Source organism: Mirounga leonina, unplaced genomic scaffold (genome assembly GCF_011800145.1).
Source record: "Mirounga leonina isolate KUSES-001 unplaced genomic scaffold, KU_Mleo_1.0 Mir_174, whole genome shotgun sequence".
In the NCBI taxonomy this organism is placed as follows: domain Eukaryota; kingdom Metazoa; phylum Chordata; class Mammalia; order Carnivora; family Phocidae; genus Mirounga; species Mirounga leonina.
The window spans coordinates 16,006,521-16,026,685 of record NW_023270451.1 but is presented as its reverse complement, the minus strand read 5'-3'; the positions used below and the strand labels follow the sequence as shown (position 1 = coordinate 16,026,685).

Below are 20,165 nucleotides of genomic sequence, written 5' to 3'. Positions count from 1 at the left end.
AAGCCCTAAGTAGAACACTCTATAGCTGAGTAACATAAATTTTATCCTGTGAACAGCAAGTATCATTCAGAAATGTTTTACTTGTATTTGAAAGTTGAGGAAAAAATTTTTTTTTTAGAATGGATATAACATAAATCTGAGAAGCTCACATTTTGGAAATAAATGCTTGAAAGAATAAACGTACCAATCATTTATCAAAAAGTTTATGTATCTGGTTCAAGGATATATTTTGACTACTATTTTCTTTTACAATTTTAGGATGCCTTTTTGAAAATTGTTCGAAATGAGGGCATTAAATCCCTGTGGAGTGGCCTTCCCCCAACCTTGTAAGTTGCAATTTAATATTTTCTCACTAAATGATGGTTGCTGTTTTGTTTTGCCTTATAAGTGGCATGGTTGGATAAAATTGTGCATTTATAATATTGGGACTTTTTCATTTTCTGAAGCATTGTTTTGTGAGTCCCACAACCACCCACACATTTGATGATTTGTTAGAAGGACTCACAGGACCTAAAGAAGGTTATACTCATGTCTGTGACTTACTACAACGAAAGGCTACAAAGCAGAATCAGGAAAGGAAAAGGCACAACAGTAGCTGACCAGGCAGGCATAAGGCTTCCAGAGCCCTCTGGCGACATCCCATAGGACAGGCTTATTCTTCCAGCATTGAACTGCAGTGGCATGTGCGAAGTGTTTGATGGCAGAGTCTGGTGCTTATATTGGGGATTGATGACATAGGCAAATTCTTTCTTTGTGACCACCTGTGATTACCAAGACCCAGACCCCCCAAAAGAAAGCAAATGTTTAGAGGCGCCTGGGTGGCTCAGTTGGTTAAGCGGCTGCCTTCGGCTCAGATCATGATCCTGGGGTCCTGGGATCGAGCCCCACCAGCAGAGAGCCTGCTTCTCCTTCTCCCTCTGCCTGCCATTCTGCCTACTTGTGCTCTCTCTCTGTCAAATAAATAAAATCTTTAAAAAAAAAAAAAAAGCAACTGTTTACCAAAGTCACATCATTTGCACAAAACAACCCAGACAAGTTGATTTTGTGCTCCAGACATACCAAAAAAAAACCTTACTATATGGAATATTCCAAGGGCTACATTCCTTGGAATTGGCCAAAGGTCAATCATGCAAAAGGTCCCCCTGAAGATAAAGAAGACTTGAGCAACCAGGCCTGCTGTGGTAAGTCTTTGGTGCACAAGCATAATTTTTTTTTCATTTTCAGAAATTAAGAACTTGTGTTACTTTTTTGTTTGTTTTACAAAAATAATAAGAGATACTGTGACATATATACTTTCCCTTTTTTGGATAATTTAAGGTCTCTACTAACTAGCTATTATATGAGTTAATATGATAAACTAGTAAGGCTGAATGTAAAAATCCCAAGTAATACCTTTTTTTGCTTCATTTCTTTTTAATGTATCTTTTTTGTGGAGCAATTAGTCACTTTGAGGCATACTTTTTTTTTTTTTTTTTTTTTAAGATTTTATTTATTTGACAGAGAGAGACAGCGAGAGAAGGAACACAAGCAGGGGGAGTGGGAGAGGGAGAAGCAGGCTTCCCACTGAGCAGGGAGCCCGATGCAGGGCTCGATCCCAGGACCCCGGGATCATGACCTGAGCCGAAGGCAGATGCTTAACGACTGAGCCACCCAGGCGCCCCTGAGGCATACATTTTAAACAGTGCCTAAGGTTATCAAGTTAGTGGCTGATCCAAGACCGGCAGTCAATTCTATTTCTAAATTCTCATCATCAGACTTCACTATGGAACATTAGGCATTTCAAAGTATGGTCTGTGAATGTCCCTTAGTCAGACCATAAACATAAACTGGTTTCTTGTTGTATTAATATGTATAACATGACAGTGCCTGCAACTTTGTGTTTAATTTTATTAATAATTCCCTTTTGATGATTTCATTTGAAAGAATATGTCACTGGAATTTCCTCAAAACTAAATATATTCTGGCAACATTAATTGTAATTTATTTCTAGATACAAGCAGGTATGATGCTCTGTCCGAAGTTCAAAAATATTTTACAAATGCTCTTGTATTTTTTACTTCAGGGATTTTCATATTACAGTGAATGTAATTAGGAAGGAAGATTTTTGGGAGACCAGTAACAATAGAACAAATCAAGGAGGTAGTCTTTAGTCTTTTCCTATTTATGACCTGAGCAAGTGCTCTGTAACTTATCTTTACAACTAGACTCTAAACTATAGGGCAGATACTATTGTACACCTTTTTGTTGCCTAAATTAAACACTAATAATTTTAAAAGAAAAATCGATCTCATTGGCTGATTTGTTACGGTTTTCAGCTTATATACAATATAAGGATTTTAGCTTATATTTAATAATAATACATTTAAGCCTTTTGACAGTTTTGTATACATCTTTTTGTTGGTGTTTTTCAAACAGAGTGATGGCAGTTCCTGCCACAGTTATTTATTTTACCTGCTATGATCAATTATCTGCTCTCCTGAGATCAAAATTAGGAGAAAATGAAAGTCATATACCAATTATTGCCGGAATTGTTGCCAGATGTAAGTAATAAACTTACTGTATTTTCATCTTGATTTCTGTTTAAAACTTGTTTACAATTTTGACAGTCACAGATAATTTTGTAGAAAATGCAGAGTGTTGGTACATTTTGCATTGTAGCTTGTACTAATTTGTTAATACCTATACTCTAGAATTCTAGTCATATAGTATGTAGTGATTGCCATCAGAATAAGATGGAATCAAGCCATCCCTACTGAATCTTGGACAGAGAGTTTAGACTTTAGATTCTAGATTTTAGAATGACATCAGATGTCAGATATCAGATGTCAAGTTGATGTCAAATTGATGCCCAAGTCCTGAATCCTTTTCCTTATAGATAACTCTGGGATTCAGAGTTTAATGAGAAGGAAATTTGCATCTGTACAGAAAGATATTTTTCTCTGTGCTGTGGGAGTGAGGTTTTATAGTACTTTAATTGATGTGTAATATTTCTGGAACTGCTCGTGAAAGAGGTGAAACCAGGGGTGCCTGGCTGGCTCAGTTGGTGGAGCACGCGACTCTTGACCTTGGGGTTGTGAGTTCGAGCCCCATGCTGGGTGTAGAGATTACTTAAAAAAAAATAAAATCTTAAAAACAAAGAGTTGAAACCAGAAAGAATAAGTTATATGAAAGCAGGCTTTTAAGAAATACCTTTATCAAGGAAAAAAAAATGTGCATCAATATGTTGGCATCATTAGATATTTGATTTTAAGGTTTGCAGACATTTCAGAATGAAAGATATATATATAAAATGCATGAAATATTTTTGCATGTGTGTTTGCATAGTACATGGCTTTGTTTTTGTTTTGTTATATTTGCTTGTTTATATTAGTTGGTGCAGTAACTGTGATAAGTCCATTAGAATTGATTAGAACCAAGATGCAATCTAAGAAGTTTTCTTACAAAGAATTGCATCGATTTGTCAGCAAGAAAGTATCTGAAGATGGTTGGATTTCCCTTTGGAGGGGCTGGATTCCTACTGTTCTTAGAGATGTACCATTCTCAGGTAGGATTTATCTTAGTATCTGCTAAATTTTAGGTAGTGTTGTCTTATGTATATATCACTTTTATTTTATTTATTTATTTTTATATTACATCATTAGTTTTTGATGTAGTGTTCAATGATTCATTATATATATCACTTTTAAATTAAGTAAATTTGAAGCCCTTTAAGGCTAAAGGTAAGTTATCTTCTTTGGTGACCACAAATTCCTAGTTCAGTGTTGGGCCCTCATGTCTTTAGGAGTCTTTATTGGACGAGTAGTTTCTAATTCAAGCCTGACTTTCTGTTTTCCTTCTGTTTCATTTTTTTAAAGCTATTAATCGGTATATATTCACATTTAGATAAAACAGACTACCTTTAACATTACCCTAAATGCGATAATTACTAAGGTAAGTGAACTACAAATCAAAATATAAAATGTTTAAGAGCTCCTGTGAATTATATTGATTTCTACTTTTTCAGTTATTAGAGATAAAAATCTTCCCCTTTAAATAAGTATCCTGTAAAATACTATTATAAATCAGAGAGGAGATTGTGCTAATTATTGAATTGTGAAGGAGGGAGAAAATCATGAAAAAGTGCAAAACTAACAACTTATAAAATGTGCATGCTTCAAAATTCCTTTTTTTTCCCCTTCGAATTAATCCTTTTCTTGTGCTCTCTTCACATCTCTCTGCATCTTGCCCTTTCCATTAGTATTCCTCTTCAGCCTTTTGTGTTTAGTTATGTGATTTAAAAATACAGATTCCTAGGCCAATTATTTTTCATTTTTTTATATGATATTTGACACATAAGAAGTAACGTAGTATAAATTATGAAGTATATTAATAAAACGAACACTTGTGAGGTCACCATTCAATCTCTGAACGAGAACACTGCAATTTTTTAAATCATGAAACCACATATATTCATTCACCTCCGCTGTCAACATCTCCAGTGGTAACCACTGTACTGAACTTCATCATTCATTTGATTTTTAAAAAATAGTTTTACATGTGTATTATTGCCAAACAGTATGTTACTTAGTATTGCACTATTTCTGAGCTTTACTTTTTTAAGATTTTATTTATTTGACACAGAGCGAGAGAGAAAGAGCACAGGCGGGGGGAGGAGCAGAGGGAGAGGGAGAAGCAGGCTCCCCACTGAGCAGGGAGCACAATGCAGGGCTCAATCCCAGGATCTGGAGATCATGACCTGAGCCAAAGGCAGACGCCCAACCCACTGAGCCACCCAGGCGCCCCTATTTTTGAGCTTTAAAAAATGCTTATTTTACTCAAAAATCTTAAGTTTCATTTTTGTTTTTATGTGAAACTTTTTCATTTTTACTCATTTATGAGTAAACAAAGTGCTATTGTGAATATTTTTAGTAGACTCTTGGTGTGCACATACAAGGACTTCTCCAGTATTCAATTTGCTAGTTCACATAGATATATACATTTTAATTATTACATAATGTCAGATTCTTTTCTAAAGTGACTATATAGATCAGTACACCTAGCAGCTTCCTGTTCATTTCATACCCTCACCAGTAATTTTACTGTCAAAGCTCTTAAGTTTTGTTTCTCTAGTAATTTAAAGTGGTATCTCGCTTTAACTTATATATTTGCCTGCCTATTGATGAGGTTGCGCACCATTTCATTGGCCATTTATCCATCATTGATTTGCAGTTAAGAACTGAGATAAATGATCAACTTTATCCCCCCCCCATATGGATGGATGGTTGTCCCAGCATCATTTATGAATCACCACACTTGCTCCAGGGATTTGCAGGGTTACCCATCAGAGCCTCACGCATGCATACACCTGTTCTGCTGGCCAGTTTGTCTGAGCCTGTGCTGATACTGGTGTTGTCTAAACTACTGGTGCATTATTAAAAATCTTGATGTTACCTTATTTTTTTCCCCAAGCATGTCATCACATCTCTATTATATAATTTTTCTTTAAAGTGTGTTAGTAGAGTTTTAAATTTTTCTTCATAAATATTATATACAACCTTTTTTTTTTAAGATTTATTTATAGTTACACCCACCTCCAATTTTGGTAGCTATTTTAAAAGCTCTATTAAAATAAAAATTCCAAATCTCAGGCCAGTGCAGTGTTAAAATTAATTTTCCTGTGTTAGATTATATTTAATATTCAGCTACTTTTAAAACTATTATTAATTTTACTTTGCCTATCTTTTGGATGTCCTATATAGACATAAATATGTAAATTGTAACTATTTTGTTTCTCCATTTTTAATTAACAGAGCTTTTATTTTTTTCGTATCTTACTATGCTTCCTAGGACAGTTTTGAATAATAGCAATGATGTTGCGTCCCTATCATTTTTCTCATTCTTAAGGAAATAATTGTTTCACCATTAATTACTTTTGCTAAGGGTTCTTGATGTATATCCTTTTTCTAGTTAAGGAAATTTCCTTTTATCTCAAGGTTTCGAAGAAATTGCTTTGCTTTAAAAATGAAAATGGGTTGAATTTTATGAAATGCTTTTCCATCAATTTTAGATGATCCCATGATTCTTTTAATGTGGTGTTTCGCATTTAAAGGGTTTGTTAACATTTACTACCTATGCATTCCTCTTATGATAACCCAATTTAGTCATAGTATATGATGTTTTATGAAATACTTCTGGGTTTGGTTACCTTTTTTTTTTTTAAGAATTTTTATACCTGTGTTAATGAGATTGAATTATAGTTGTCCTTTCTTCTATTGTCCTTGTCAGGTTTTATAATTAAAGTCCTATTTTACTGTGGTATATTTGTTTATAAGGCTGCTAGAATATTTCTGAGGACTTGGTTCCATTTTTTTTCTTTGAATTTTTCAGTCTCACCTAGTATGTGTGTCCAAGCAGAAAGTAGGATGTATCAGGGTTAGACTTTCCCTTTTCCTTTAATATATAACCTTATATATTTAAAGTCCCCATTTCACTTCTAAATTATGTGTTCATTTCATTTTCTGTTTTTATAGCAATGTACTGGTATAACTATGAAGTTTTAAAGAAGTGGTTGTGTGCGAAATCTGGTTTATATGAACCAACATTTATGATCAACTTTACTTCAGGGGCATTGTCTGGTTCTGTAAGTTGATATTCTTTTCTTGTTAATATTCCAGAATAATGGTAATTGTCTTATTAAAATAGAATGAAAGATTATATAGCATTTCATATCTATTGAGGTATCACTTTTGGGCTGCACTGCTTTAAAAATTTTCTAAGTATTGACTATCCTATTTTGAGGAAATTATTTAGCCACTAAATATTTTATTTTTTGAAGATTTTATTTATTTATTTATTTTAGAGAGGGAAAGAGAGAGAGAGCAAGCATGAGTGGGAGGAGGGGGAAAGGGAGAAGCAGACTCCCCGCTGAGCAGGGAGCCCGATGCGGGGCTCGATCCCAGGACTCCGGGATCATGACCTGAGCCGAAGGCAGACACTTAACAGACTAAGCCACCCAGGCACCCCTAGCCACTAAATATTTTTAAATGTACTTTGTGTCTATGTTTTTATTATATTACAAATACATTATTATGTTTTTCTGAAAATTTTTTGATTTGTTAGATCATTACAGCTATGATAATATTTTAATTAGTGCTTTATCATTTACCAAATATTTGTCAATTTGTTCATTAAATTAATGCCAGTAGATCTGGTTAGGTAATATTTCATGGAGTGTTTGTTATTTCATATATATAATCAGATTGAGTAGAAGTCATTTCATCCTCTGCTGCTAATTCCTGTTTCTTTGGGAACATTTTGGCTAAGTATTTCTTAGAAGAATTTTAACAGAAATTAGAGTCAGAAGGGAGGAATCTCAAATGACCATTTTTAGGTAGTAGAGAGTTCACTGTTTCCACTCCTCCACATAATGTAAAGCTGTGTAGTGGTCTTTTATGCAGGTTCATATCATCATGATCTTGGCCACAGAGTTTTCTTATTTCCACATACTTACAAAATGAATTTGTGATGACCTAGAGTGAGGTACTGACCTACTGGAACCAAATGAAAACTTCTCTTTGAATATGTCTGGTTTCATCTTAAGTTTCAGTTTAGTTATGATTCCATTCTTTATCCTTCAATAATGTGCTACTTAGAAGATATAAAAATATTAAGAAAAAATTGAAAGGTAGATTTAAATTAATTGTACTTTTTGATAGTTTGCAGCTGTTGCAACTTTGCCATTCGATGTGGTAAAAACACAAAAGCAGACTCAACTTTGGACATATGAAAGTCATAAAAGTAAGTTTAAGTAATTTAAAACATTTTCAAGATGCCATGATTGTTTTTGTTTTTCTTTCCAGATGGGACTATCTAAATAAGAAAAATAAGATTTTTTTTCCTCTGCTGCTTTAACTGAAACTAATATACTGTTAGAATGGAATGCCCAGAGAAAAAAATACTCTCAACCCCCTTCAAAACTTAAGAAATTTAAAAATCTATATATTTTGCCTGCCATCAGTTAAGTCTTGTACCTGCTAAAGAGAAAACTACGTATTATATTAGATAACTATTCTTTCAAATAAATCTAGACAAATTAGGGTGAAGGATAGGAAATCAGTGGGAACCCTTTTTCTCTTGGTGTGTTTTGTTTCATTAGTTGTATACATTTCATTAGTTGTATACATTTCATTCATAACGTTTTTTAGCTTCCCTTCCTTTTGATACATTTTTTTCCTACCTGTTATCCTATGTTTACCTCTTTATAACCTGTAATTTCTTCTAGAACAAAAGTGCACTCTAAGGTGCTTCTGCTAGATTCCTTCTGTCATTATTTATTATCTATAGAAAGTGTGGCAAATCCTTTGGAAATTATCTATTACAAAAATGTATCATGTAAACCTCGTGATTGATAAATCTATTAGAATAATGTTAATAAATTGTTCTGGTGTTCAAACCCACCAGCATATTCTGCATACAAGTAAAATAGGTATTATAATTGTTGAAAGAAACACTGTTTACAAACAACTGAATCTGATGAATATTAGTGACTACTTTGTCCTTGACTTTCCAGACTCCTAGTCCATTCTTGTAATAGGAGCTAACTAAAACCTGGAAAGTAACAAAGTTTATTATCAGGGTTCTTACCACTTCCGTTTTGGGTGGGACCCTTCTAGCTGCCTCAGCTTATCTGTTCTCCCCTGATAGTTCAAAATTATTTTGTTTTATTCTCCTTCCAACTCATCAGAATGCCTGTTTCCTCAATATTATGTGAAGTGTTTAATATAGTAGGAATATGCTCTGTGGTGTGATTCATGACTCATGGCGATAGTGAGGGAAAAGATGGGAATCTCCACAGTTAGGTTCTGATGCTCACTAAGGTTTGAGAGCCACTTAACTGGAGGCACCTGGGGTGCTTTTTCATTACATCTAAAGTTGGGCACCACCACCAATGGACTGTCATTTAATAGACCTAATCTGGGGCTCTAACTTGTGTATTCTGAAAATGTTCCCTAGGTGATAGTGATTGTACATCCCCCTTGAGACTGGCGTCAAGGAGGCATCTTCTTTCACTAGATTCAACTCTTACCTATCAACTGGTTTTCTTCTAGTGTTTCTCCAATAAACCCCAAAGGAGAAACCTTAAATAAGCCTTAGGTCTTAATTTTGTATGATTATCATTGGTCACTTTTACCTGTTACTCTGCTTCAGCTACGAACCAGGTATATTTAGCAAGATACGCTTTTCCTGCAAACTACACTTCTGATTTGAGTGATAAACAGCCCATATTTTTTCTCATTTTATCATATATTATTTACCCCACCAAAGAGTGGAGGCTTTCTCCACTCTGTAGCTCAGCTACACCAAATCCATTATCTCTAAGCAAAAAGAAAAATAAGAAGTGTTCTATAGAGAATGATGCTGAGTTCCTTGTAAGAATATGATCTCTGTAGCAGCGCACTTTGACCATGTCTTCCCTCCATCAGTCGACTCCTGATTCGAGTGCACCATGCTGGTCTATACAGACTAGTGAGGCCATCTCTAAGTCCTCAAAGAGCTCATAATGTAATGGAAAAGAAACATATTAGGATGTAGTGAGTGCCAGATTTCATAATAGAGATAACTATTTCCTCACTTATGAGTCCATCATTTATAATTTAAAAAAATTTAATGTCACCTTTCAGCTTTTTAAACCTAGCTCAGATCCACCTGTTTTCGACAGTTCAAGTTTTTTTCTATGAACATATTCAGTATTTTAAAATACTTCAACAGAAATTTTAAAACCATTAAAAAATGGTTATATGTGACAAATTTGTGAAGAAAAGCTCCATCTTAGTAGTCATGAGGACGATGCCAACCACAAGGGCAGTGAGAGGACATTTGATATGCACTGGGTTGTTGGTGGGAATGCTCATGCCGGGCAGGTGAGAGTCTTAAATTTGGAAAATAATCTGGCAGTCTCAAGAAAGACTCTTTGAACAAGCAGTTCCACCTTTGATATGTGCCCTAGAGAAACGTCTGCGCATGTACAGGGATTCTTAATCCCAAAAAGGTAGAAATCACCAGAATAGTCCCTGGCAAGGAAATGGGCAAACTGTGATAATCCATATAAAAAATAAATCAAATATAGCTGTACTTGCCAATATAGATAATCCTAACGTATAAATGTGCAGTGTGATAGCATTTATACAAAGTTTAAGAGCATGAAAAGCAAGAGTATATATTATTTATGGATATGTTCAGATGTAATAAAGTTTAAACAGAAGCATGAGAAAGATAAAGGAAAAAAGAAAGACAAGAGAGTGGTTACCTCTCAGGAGATAGGAAGAAGAATACTGAGAGGGAATATATTTGCTGTATAATTGCTAGGATTTGATAAATGAGGATGGTCAGTAAATGAGTGTTTCTTTTATTGTTGTCTATGCTTGAAATACGAAATAACCAAACAGTGTTTCCTTACAATGTAAGAAGTTACTTATTACCTATAGGAATAGCTCTAGAGTGTTGGAACTTTAGGTAGGAGATACTTTGGAGATTCGATTAGAGTGTGACCCAGACTTACCTTCAGTTGGTAATGCTTTCTGTCCATTCTCTTCTGCACTGATTGTACCCTGCTATTTAAATAGGGACCACTTTGGGTCTTGAATTCTACAATATCAGAAATACCTGGCTACTTGGCTTCCTTTCTTTCTTTGTTTCCAAAATGTAAATGGAATAATTTAAACATGAAGAAGTTGCCGACTTGTAATATAAAATTTTTGTCATTAACTTTCTTTAGAAAGTTAAATTTCATTCATAAATACTTTGTTCTTGGTTTCAAAAATGTCTCCTTCCTGTTGGATTGCTATAGTATAGTTATTATCTTTATACTTACAGATTTATATTGATCATATAGCATCCTAAATAAATCACAAAGCCTCATTTATCTTCATGGGTCAGAGAATCTGGTATTTCTACAAATGAGATTTGAAATAATGAGCCCATGCCATTAAGTGGTAAAATTCTAAAAAGCTATTTTTGAAAGCTCTCTTTCTCCACCCTTTTCTTTTTTTCCCTGGGCATGCCAAATAATACAGAGCTTAATCTTTCTGAAGGACTCAGAGTTGTCATCCACGTTCACACTGACTATCATAGTCTTATAAATGCAGCTCTGAGCAGCTAATGAGGCTACTGTAGCAGGGTTTGCCTCTCATCCAGCTGATCTCAAACCAAGACTTTGACAACCTCAGTGTGTCAGCTGTCACAGTGTTCACGTGGTAGTGTGCCTGCTTCCTAGCAGACTCCTTTTTTACTTACTGCATCTAGTAATCTGTGGCCTAAGGCAGCTGCTTAGAATCACTGTGTAAAATGAAGGTAAGTAGACTTTGTGCGTGAATAGCTCATGCATAGCTGTATGTTTGAACATCAGTGACATCTATTTTTGTTGTTTTTAAAAAATAGTTTTTTACTTTCAGATATTTGAGTGGCTGCAAATAAGAGAGACGTTACTGTTAATTAAAGGCTGGAGATGCCAAATGTACTTCTAGTGACTGTACAGTTTGAAATATTTTTTTACCAAATTTTATAAAAATGCAGAATTTTGTTTTAAAAAAAGGCTAAGTCTGCCCTTTGGAGGAGATAAGATTGATATAATTTATATCAAGACTGGCACATCTAGGGGCGCCTGAGTGGCTCAGTCGTTAAGCGTCTGCCTTCGGCTCAGGTCATGATCCCAGGGTCCTGGGATCAAACCCCGCATCAGGCTCCCGGCTCGGCGGGGAGCCTGCTTCTCCCTCTCCCACTCCCCCTGCTTGTGTTCCCTCTCTCGCTGCGTCTCTCCTCTGTCAAATAATCTTTAGAAAAGAGAGACTGGCACATCTATTCAGAAAGGTTTTAATAAAGGCAGACAGACCTCCCTAGGGAGAATGAGCTATTCTTTTCAGAACTTCTTAGGAAAAAAACATTTTTTTAAAGATGTGCAATAAAAATTTAATGAAAAATGGTTATCAGGGCTTCTGTTTGGCTTTGAGAACCCCATGAAAATTTCTACACATCTTTTAAATTTTTCATTTTAAGGCATGGAAATACGTATAAAGGATACTGCCCACCACCAAGCTTAAGAAACTTAATTCAGAGAATCCATCTGCATATTCGTCCTTGATTATATCCAGTTGTATACACCTTAAAGTTAAGACCTTTTTCTAATTCTTCTTTTTAATGAATCCAATTGTTAGAAATAAGATTTTGGGTAAATTTTAGGTGAATAGATCTGTTCTTATTATAATGATTATACACGCCCAAAGGTCATAAACATTTTTATGTGTATTAGAAGTTATTAAGTGATAATTTATAATGTATCATTTCTTTAACATTTAGTTTCTATGCCTTTACCTATGTCAACCTGGACTATCATGAAGAACATTGTTGCTAAGAATGGATTTGCAGGATTATTTACAGGTAAAAATACGTGCTTTACCAAATTGTTGAATAAAATGGTTACTTTTACATCTGTCATCTTCCTAAATTAACTTTAAGCAGGAAATTATTGAAAACATTCCCCATTTATGAAAACATACCACATTTATGATATGAAAGCAAACATCTTAGGGACACCTGGGTGGCTCAGTCAGTTAAGCCTTCAGCTCAGGTCATGATCCTGGAGTTCCATGATGGAGCCTGGCGTCGGGCTCCCTGCTCAGCCAGGAGTCTGCTTCTCCCTCTCCCTCTGCTTCTCCCTCTGCTGATGCGTGCGCGTGCTGTCTCGCTGTCTAATAAAATCTTTTTAAAAAATTACATTTTTTAAACATAAGGTAAAATTTGTTCTGATTTTTTTTCTATTCTCTTTTCAGGCCTCATTCCCCGTTTAATTAAAATTGCTCCTGCTTGTGCTATTATGATCAGTACCTATGAATTTGGGAAGGCTTTTTTCCAAAAGCAAAATGCTCGAAGACAACAATACTAGTGATGCTGTTTCAACTTGAATTAACAACCAAAGCCAAATAATAAGATGGAGACTCTTAGGCAAGAACTCTTTCACCATTATCTTAAAATTATTTTATATATTTCTTTCTTATAATTTAAATGAGCAGTAATTTCTACTTTGCCTCTGAATCATAACCCTAATTTTAAAATAAATTGTTAGTCTGATTTTTGAGATATTGAAAAAGATACTCCAGAAGTCACACCATTAAATGTTCCTGTAAAGAAAAGAAAAATTATTCCTTAGCACTGAAAGTGATAATCTCTGAGAGTTTGATATTATAGATTTCGGTATAACATCATTGGGAATGTGTCAGATATATCAGAACATTTTGAATTGTGTGTTGAATGATGTTCAGAGTCTAGAAGAAAAATGCCTGTCTCTAACACACACTTAAATCATGCACACAGATATTTAAGTATTCCAACAAAGTAGATAATAGATGGCAGTCTTTAGATAACATTATTCGCATTTATCTAATTACCTATTAGATTTTCTTTAATTCAAATGCATTAGTTTTTTGTTTTATTTTACACCTCCTCTTGCTGTGATAAGGCTTCACCAGTATTAGGATTTCTCTGCCTAAAGGTATGGCTGTTTTATCTTTATGAACCAGAATATAACTGTTTATGTGATAAAGATATTTTTGGTGACTAAAGACTCTGTATTATCTACTGTTTCTACAAGAGAGAAGGAGTCTTTACTGATTGCATTAAATGTTTGGCACAGTGAATCTTGGGTGTGCATATATTTAGAGTGGTAAAAAGAACATTTCAGCCTGGGAAGGGCCCTGGTTTCAGCCGTCTTAGAATCCAGGTATCACTGTTTGTGGAGCTCTCGAGGTCACACGTATTGTCTTCTTCTAACAACACTGAGATTAACACAATATAAGCCACAAGTACTTACTTCCACAATGTCCCTTGATTGTACACATCTCATGTTAGTATGCTACATCAAGAGACTAAAGAGACCGCTGTTTCCTTGAAGAAACAGCTTTATTCACTACAGGCAAATGGCTCAGTAATGTAGCTCGTGGCTGTAGGAATGAAACAGGACTATGCTGGACGGATGGAAATGTTCTGTTATTTTTGTTTTTGATTTATTTTCTCAGGATCTATATCCTATAAGAAAAAGCACTTTATTGCAGTCTGTGTGTATGCTATGACAATGTGAAGTTGTTGTTTTTTTTTCCCTAAAATAGAGTAATATAGTTAGGTGACAGATCTCTAGTGTTGGTAGAGGAATTATTTATTTTGTATTTTAGTAGAAAAGAGTTCATATGTTTTGTCAGAAATAAACTATATAGGGTTTGTATGTAATCTTTTGTGTCTACTTTATCCTGTGTTGATTTACCTTAAATTTTTAACACACATATCTATAAAATCATAAATGTTTATGCTTTCTTAAAATTATCACTGTGCGTCAAGCTAAATATTTTCATATAAAATCATTATGTTAATGCTGTATTTTATATAAGAAAGTTTATCTTGAACACTGCTGTCTAACAGTATTAAATTTAAATTTACCTTTGTTCTGTTATGCTTCTTTTTGGTAACTGGTAGAAAAGAGAAAAATTTAAATTTATAATTATTAAGAAGCAGTCACATATTTCAACTTAATAGAAATAACCAGTAGGGAAATCCCCATCACCCTCCCACCCCCAAAACGGACTGCACTTATGGAAAATTCTTACCATTTATGCCTAAAATAAACAAATCTAATTCCCTAGTAGCTTTTCTAGTACATATTACAGCCATGTATCTGGATGAAAAGGGTGAATTGAAGCTTTCTTTATACTTAAGTGGTAAAGAAGCATTAATGCTTTATTTAAACAAAAAAAATAGTAGCAACAAAAGCACTTGGCTAGAAATTATATTCTTGGTCATGTTTCTGAAAGCAGATAGTTTCGATCTGCGTGAAATTTTCTAACAAATACATTTACTTCCTTATGTGTATATTTTTAAAAAAGAAATGCAAGTTTTACATGTTTGCCACCTTCCATATAATACACATTTGACTTTTTGAACAAGTAGATATGAAGTTAAAATAAATTTTTTATTTCTAGGAAACTATTCACTGTGCTTATTTAATCACATGACTCCTTTAAATTCTTCTCTCTTTCTGGAGCATGAATTCCAGGGATATGGGAAAGTTTAGTATATCAGGTTTTAATTTTTTTTCCAAAATAAACTTTTAAAATAAATTTTAACCTATCATTTGACATCTCCGATCTTTTCTGTGGCCAGCTCAAGTTTAAGAAGCACTGGAGATAGGAAGTGCTTCAGATACTCACTGGCTATAAAGTTGGCGGAGCTGTGATTGACAGAGGGCTGCAGAGGGAGTGCTGGGAGCGCTGAGGGATTCTCCACTGAGCTTGCGGGGAATGTCAGGAAATGCTCCTAAGATAAAGACAATTAAACGTACCTGGACAGGGGAGTCTCAGTCAGGCAACGGAAGTTAGTCCCACGGAAGGAAAAACAGGAAGGCAACTGGAAACCAAGCATTTTTGGCACAGGTCTAAGAATTATAGAGTTGGGTTTGGTGGTTTTGTTTTTTGTTTTTTTTCCCCAAGACCAGCAATTATTTTAACTGAAAAGAAAAGAGGGTAGCATAGTTTAGCACAGCACAGCACACCCCAGAATGTGTCACATGTAGTAAGGCTGAGTCTTATGTAGTGAAACTTTGGCTTCAGTTGGGTTTTAGAGAAATCATCAGCACTATAGAAAATGGGGACTTATATAGTAAGGATTGGTTTGTACCAGAATAGACTTTGAAAAAGGACCATAATAACATTGATGTAATTTTTATCTGCCCCTTCCTATCATCAGTTAAAAAGAACTAATGCTAAAAAATAAAAATTGCTTTGCTTCCAGAAGAACAAAGGAAACCAATTAAAAAATACTTAAGAGCCCTGATGTTCAAAGCACTTGTGTGACATTTCAGAGGGAATCCAACATTACGGTAGGAACTTTGACCAAGAATTTCCCTAAGTTGTCAATTTGAGACACACTTTTAACCACGTGAAAACTTGTGTGTAAATCTAATAAATACGACTTAAATAAAAACTTAGTTTATTTCATTTAATGCTGACATCATCTTGATGCCATCATAGGTTCTGAGAAGATGATGATGTTTCCATTTTATAGGTGAGAAAACAAACATGGCTCTTATATAATTATGTTAGCAACTACCAAAATCACTACTGTATTGTACAACTTCAACAGATAACTGTGTATTATAAAGCAGATCATGTAATTTTTTTTTAAATAAAAGGGTATTTGAGTTGAAATAAAGACCTTTTGTCGTATTAGTATTTTAGGTGTTGAGTAATATACATTTACCATATTTGCTAAAACAAAAAGTTCAGTGTACAGCTTGAATCCAGTAACTTGTCTTGAAGGTAAAAATATAAGCACTAATGCATGGTACAAAACGTTTAATATACATGCAACAAATATAGTACATCAAGGCAACAAAATACACATGGAAGTATTAGCATATAATTCAGCATTCTGTTTTGGGTAGGGTGTGTAAAACAGTAAACACTACCATCTAAAATTAAAGATTGAGACATACATTGTTTCCTCATGCAAACATTAACTACATGTATAACTAGTGTGAAATGAAATGTATTAGAAACCTGAATTCACATTAGCAGATGAATTTTATACCAAGAGCTCCAAGAAAGGAGGAAAAGTCATGATCCTCAGATGTCATGTTTAAATCTGCATTTAGCAGCATGTTAAGATGCACAAGTTACTGTATGCATTAGACAAATCTGGAAAATGTTATCAATTATGGAATCTTGAATTTCCTTCCTATATTATAAAAATGTATGGAAAAAATTTAACAATGATTTTTTTTAATTACTGAGGAAAATAAATGTCAGTTGAGAGTGGACCATGAATGATAAAGCATTTTAAACATTCTGATCGTTTTTTAGGAAAGCAGCAATTGCTTAAGGCCAACCTAAAAATTTTCAAGTTCCCCTCCTTAGCCACTTCCTACTCCCTCCTCCCAAGGTTTCCACTGTCCTCACTTTGTATCTTCCTTCCATCCCCATGCTCATTAAAAATTGCTTTGGATACCTCACTCATAAGAAAGTATACAGAATTAAGAGTAGGTATCAGTAAATTGTTAAAGGTACCATTTTTCAAGAATATTTGCATTTTTACAAGTACTAAAGCCTTAAGCTAAAGGAATAAAGCTCTGAGTATGTTCTGGTACATCTAGAATAACTTATTTTAATGGCTTCCAGGCCTCCTTTGTCCCTTAAATGACTTTGTTTGAACTGTCTTGCATATAAGACTGGCCTAATTATTATCTATTATCTTAAATCCCAAATTATGAGAATAAAGCTCTAAATATTGCAGAGAACCACCACACTCCTACATTTCTAATACAAAGAATGATGTAATAAGTTCAGCGCTCTTGCCTCCTCTGAATAAAATAAATTGTTGTAGGGGGAACACTGTTCCTACATGTCCAAGCTACTGAGTTTGAATGTTTTATTAATAAACAAAAATAGCATATGAAGTCCCATTAAATATTGTGTCCTCTTCATGTAAACAATGTATAAAACTTCTTTGGCACAACTGATCATATTTTCCTCATAGCACTATTAGAAAATACACTTCATACATTTTCTCTTTCAATATGGTTGGATTTTGATGGATGAAATACATAGTTCCAAAAACTGCAAAAAGGTTTTATAGCGCATAACTTTTTTAAAAAGAAAACTAATTTTTTTTTACCTGTAGATGTGTAGGGATTTCAAACATTACATCAGTTTTTAACATTAACATGGCATGATTCATTGCTGCGCACAAGGGAGAACAAAACAGCACTGTATGTCAGACATATTGTTGAGTATGGTGAGACTCCACTGATCCTTACTTGAAGGTTCTCAAATCCTTAAATGAACTTGGAATCTTTCCTAATAAAATACTTTCCAACATCTGTTCTATGTTTTTAAATGTTTCCAACTACTGAGGAATATTTGATATTTTTAAAATAACACTTTAAGAAAATCTTGGGAAAACAATTTATTCATTTTACCAAAATGGTGTAAAATACTTTCCCTATGACCCTGACAAATTTAGTAATGGCCTAAAGACACATTCCTACAAAATTTATAAAATGTTAATGGAATGTTGTACCAAATGATAACTATTAAAGAAAAACTGAGTAAGCCACTATGAAACCAGCTGAGAACCTCCTCCTCATATGAAAAACAAGTTATTTAAACATCAGAACCTAGGAAGAAATGAATGAAAAATGAAATTAACAAGTCATTTTTAGAAAATGTAATCTTTGAATAAAAGAGTAAAAGAAAATACTTAGCTTATGTCTCTGGAATAAAACCTTGAACTCCGTCTCTATATGGTACATTTAAATATATGAAAATCAGCTGAAAAATATACATCACAATTTGCAATGGATTATTAATTTAGAGGATATTTGAAAGTTTTTTAAGCCTATCCATTTTTAAACTTCCTCAGTGACAAATATAAGAATCTTAAAATGGCAGGATCATTTTCACTCAGAAGGGCACGTGGAGTGGACTGAATTCTCTAATAGAAGCAATAGAATTCCAGACATATGCCAGAACAATATAAAATTCCAAAGGTTTTCCCAGCAGTCAAACTTATGTAAACAGAACATTTGCAACATAAAAACTTCTGGCTCTGACATAAAATTCTTCAGGATGGAGTTAAGCCTGGACTCGTCATCTCTGTTGTGGGACTTGCAAGGTAGTCATTAGATTTGAGACTTGTTAGAGATTTGTAACTTGCCACTGACGTTAGAGATCCACAGAGACCGAGTAATGAGGGAGTGTCTTCTTTACCTGAAAGTTAAGATAAAATAACAAATATTTAAGTGCCCTTGAAGAATGATACCAAAAGATCCTATCAAACTAAAAACTTACATAACGTCACAAAATAGTGCGAACATACCTAATTATGTATTTCTGTAGCTTCAGTGTCACCCTTCAAAAAACATTACCAGAGGAGTATGTGTGCTCCTCGTAACAGTTCTAGATACGGGAGTTTGAGATACCATGTTTTAGGACAAAAATAAAACTTTTTTTTCCAGAATGTTCATGTTCAGTTACTAAAGGATAATAAACTAACAGTACCAATGCCCAGGCCACAGAAATACCAGGAAATCCTATGTAGGTTAAGTAATGCAGCAGAAGCAAAACTGGTTCAGTTCAGGAGGAGCTGCATTGGGAGAGCTTCAGCTCACTCACTGAACATTTACTCGGCAGCTACCTTGCATCAGGAACTCTGTCATGTCCTGGACTTCGGTTCGCCCATGAAGGAAGACTGGCAGATCTGTTTTCACAGCTGGGAAACAGGAGTTCTTTCCAGAGCTGGTTAAGTTTGCAAATACCAGCTAGAAGTGGCTGGTTTGAGGCTGTGAATGGCTGAGGTCTTTGAAAATTAGCAGGTTCCCAAAGTAGATAAAAAGCTGAAGTTTTACTTACACAGTTACTGAAGTATAAAGTGAACCAGAGAGCAGGTGTTTCTGAATGCTATCTGTTGTTTCAAATGGCCCCTCTGAAGTGTTCCCATAGTCCTGTGAACTCTAACCCACCTAGTTACACTGTATGATAATTGCCAGGCTCTCTTTTCTTCTAAACTATACACTGAGAAAGGACGTGGAATCTGTTGTGTTGTTATATTCCCAGTGCCTAGTACACAAGAGATGCTCATTAAATAATTATGTAATTAACGAGTCATGATTCAGTAAGAACTGTACTGGGACCCAGGAGAGCTCCTATGTCCCTTTTAGCTGTATGACCTTAGTTAGGAAAGGCATCTTCTCTAAGCCTATCCTTCCCTTTGTAAAATCCTAAGATGACTAGCTATGGTAACTTCATAGTTTTGGTGACAAACACAATACAGGGAAATATAACAAGGTTAGAAAAAATATGGAAGAGGAATTGTTAATTTCCAATTTAAAATGTTTACTGTGTTATTTCGGGGTCAAAACATTTAGATGTTTCAAGGACCCTTTTAATCTTTAAGCTTAGAGACATTTCAGGCCAGAATTAACTTTCTGGAGTTCTTGTTAAATGCTCCTGGAACTCAACTGCTTTAGACAGTCTTTCCAAATTTCTACTTTAAGTGTACAATTCAGTGGCATTAATTACATCCACAGTATTGTGCAACCATCACCACTATTTCCAAAAACTGTCATCACCCCAAATTTTCTACTCTCTGTT

At 34.5% G+C, this 20,165-nt stretch overlaps 2 protein-coding genes across 8 annotated transcripts in view; one reads left to right on the top strand and one right to left on the bottom strand.

The window, feature by feature from the left end:
- SLC25A40 (solute carrier family 25 member 40) overlaps positions 1-15,397 on the top strand; it is a 49,212-nt gene extending 33,815 nt beyond the window's left edge. For 3 of the 4 annotated variants that reach the window (XM_035020496.1, XM_035020494.1, XM_035020495.1), the window contains 7 exons: positions 259-326; positions 2,416-2,540; positions 3,371-3,544; positions 6,510-6,619; positions 7,695-7,776; positions 12,331-12,411; positions 12,804-15,397. In XM_035020496.1, the coding sequence (XP_034876387.1) occupies positions 259-326; positions 2,416-2,540; positions 3,371-3,544; positions 6,510-6,619; positions 7,695-7,776; positions 12,331-12,411; positions 12,804-12,916 (753 nt within the window). In that variant the 3' untranslated portion in view covers positions 12,917-15,397. Of the gene's footprint in view, positions 1-258; positions 327-2,415; positions 2,541-3,370; positions 3,545-6,509; positions 6,620-7,694; positions 7,777-12,030; positions 12,309-12,330; positions 12,412-12,803 lie in introns of those variants that run through there. The other variant, XM_035020497.1, reaches the window with a different exon arrangement.
- Positions 15,398-18,436: 3,039 nt separating this feature from the next.
- The window catches only part of RUNDC3B (RUN domain containing 3B), a 128,398-nt gene continuing 126,669 nt past the window's right edge, over positions 18,437-20,165 (bottom strand). For all 4 annotated transcript variants that reach the window (XM_035020492.1, XM_035020493.1, XM_035020490.1 and 1 more), the window contains one exon: positions 18,437-18,782. In XM_035020492.1, the coding sequence (XP_034876383.1) occupies positions 18,637-18,782 (146 nt within the window). In that variant the 3' untranslated portion in view covers positions 18,437-18,636. The remainder of the gene's footprint in view (positions 18,783-20,165) is intronic.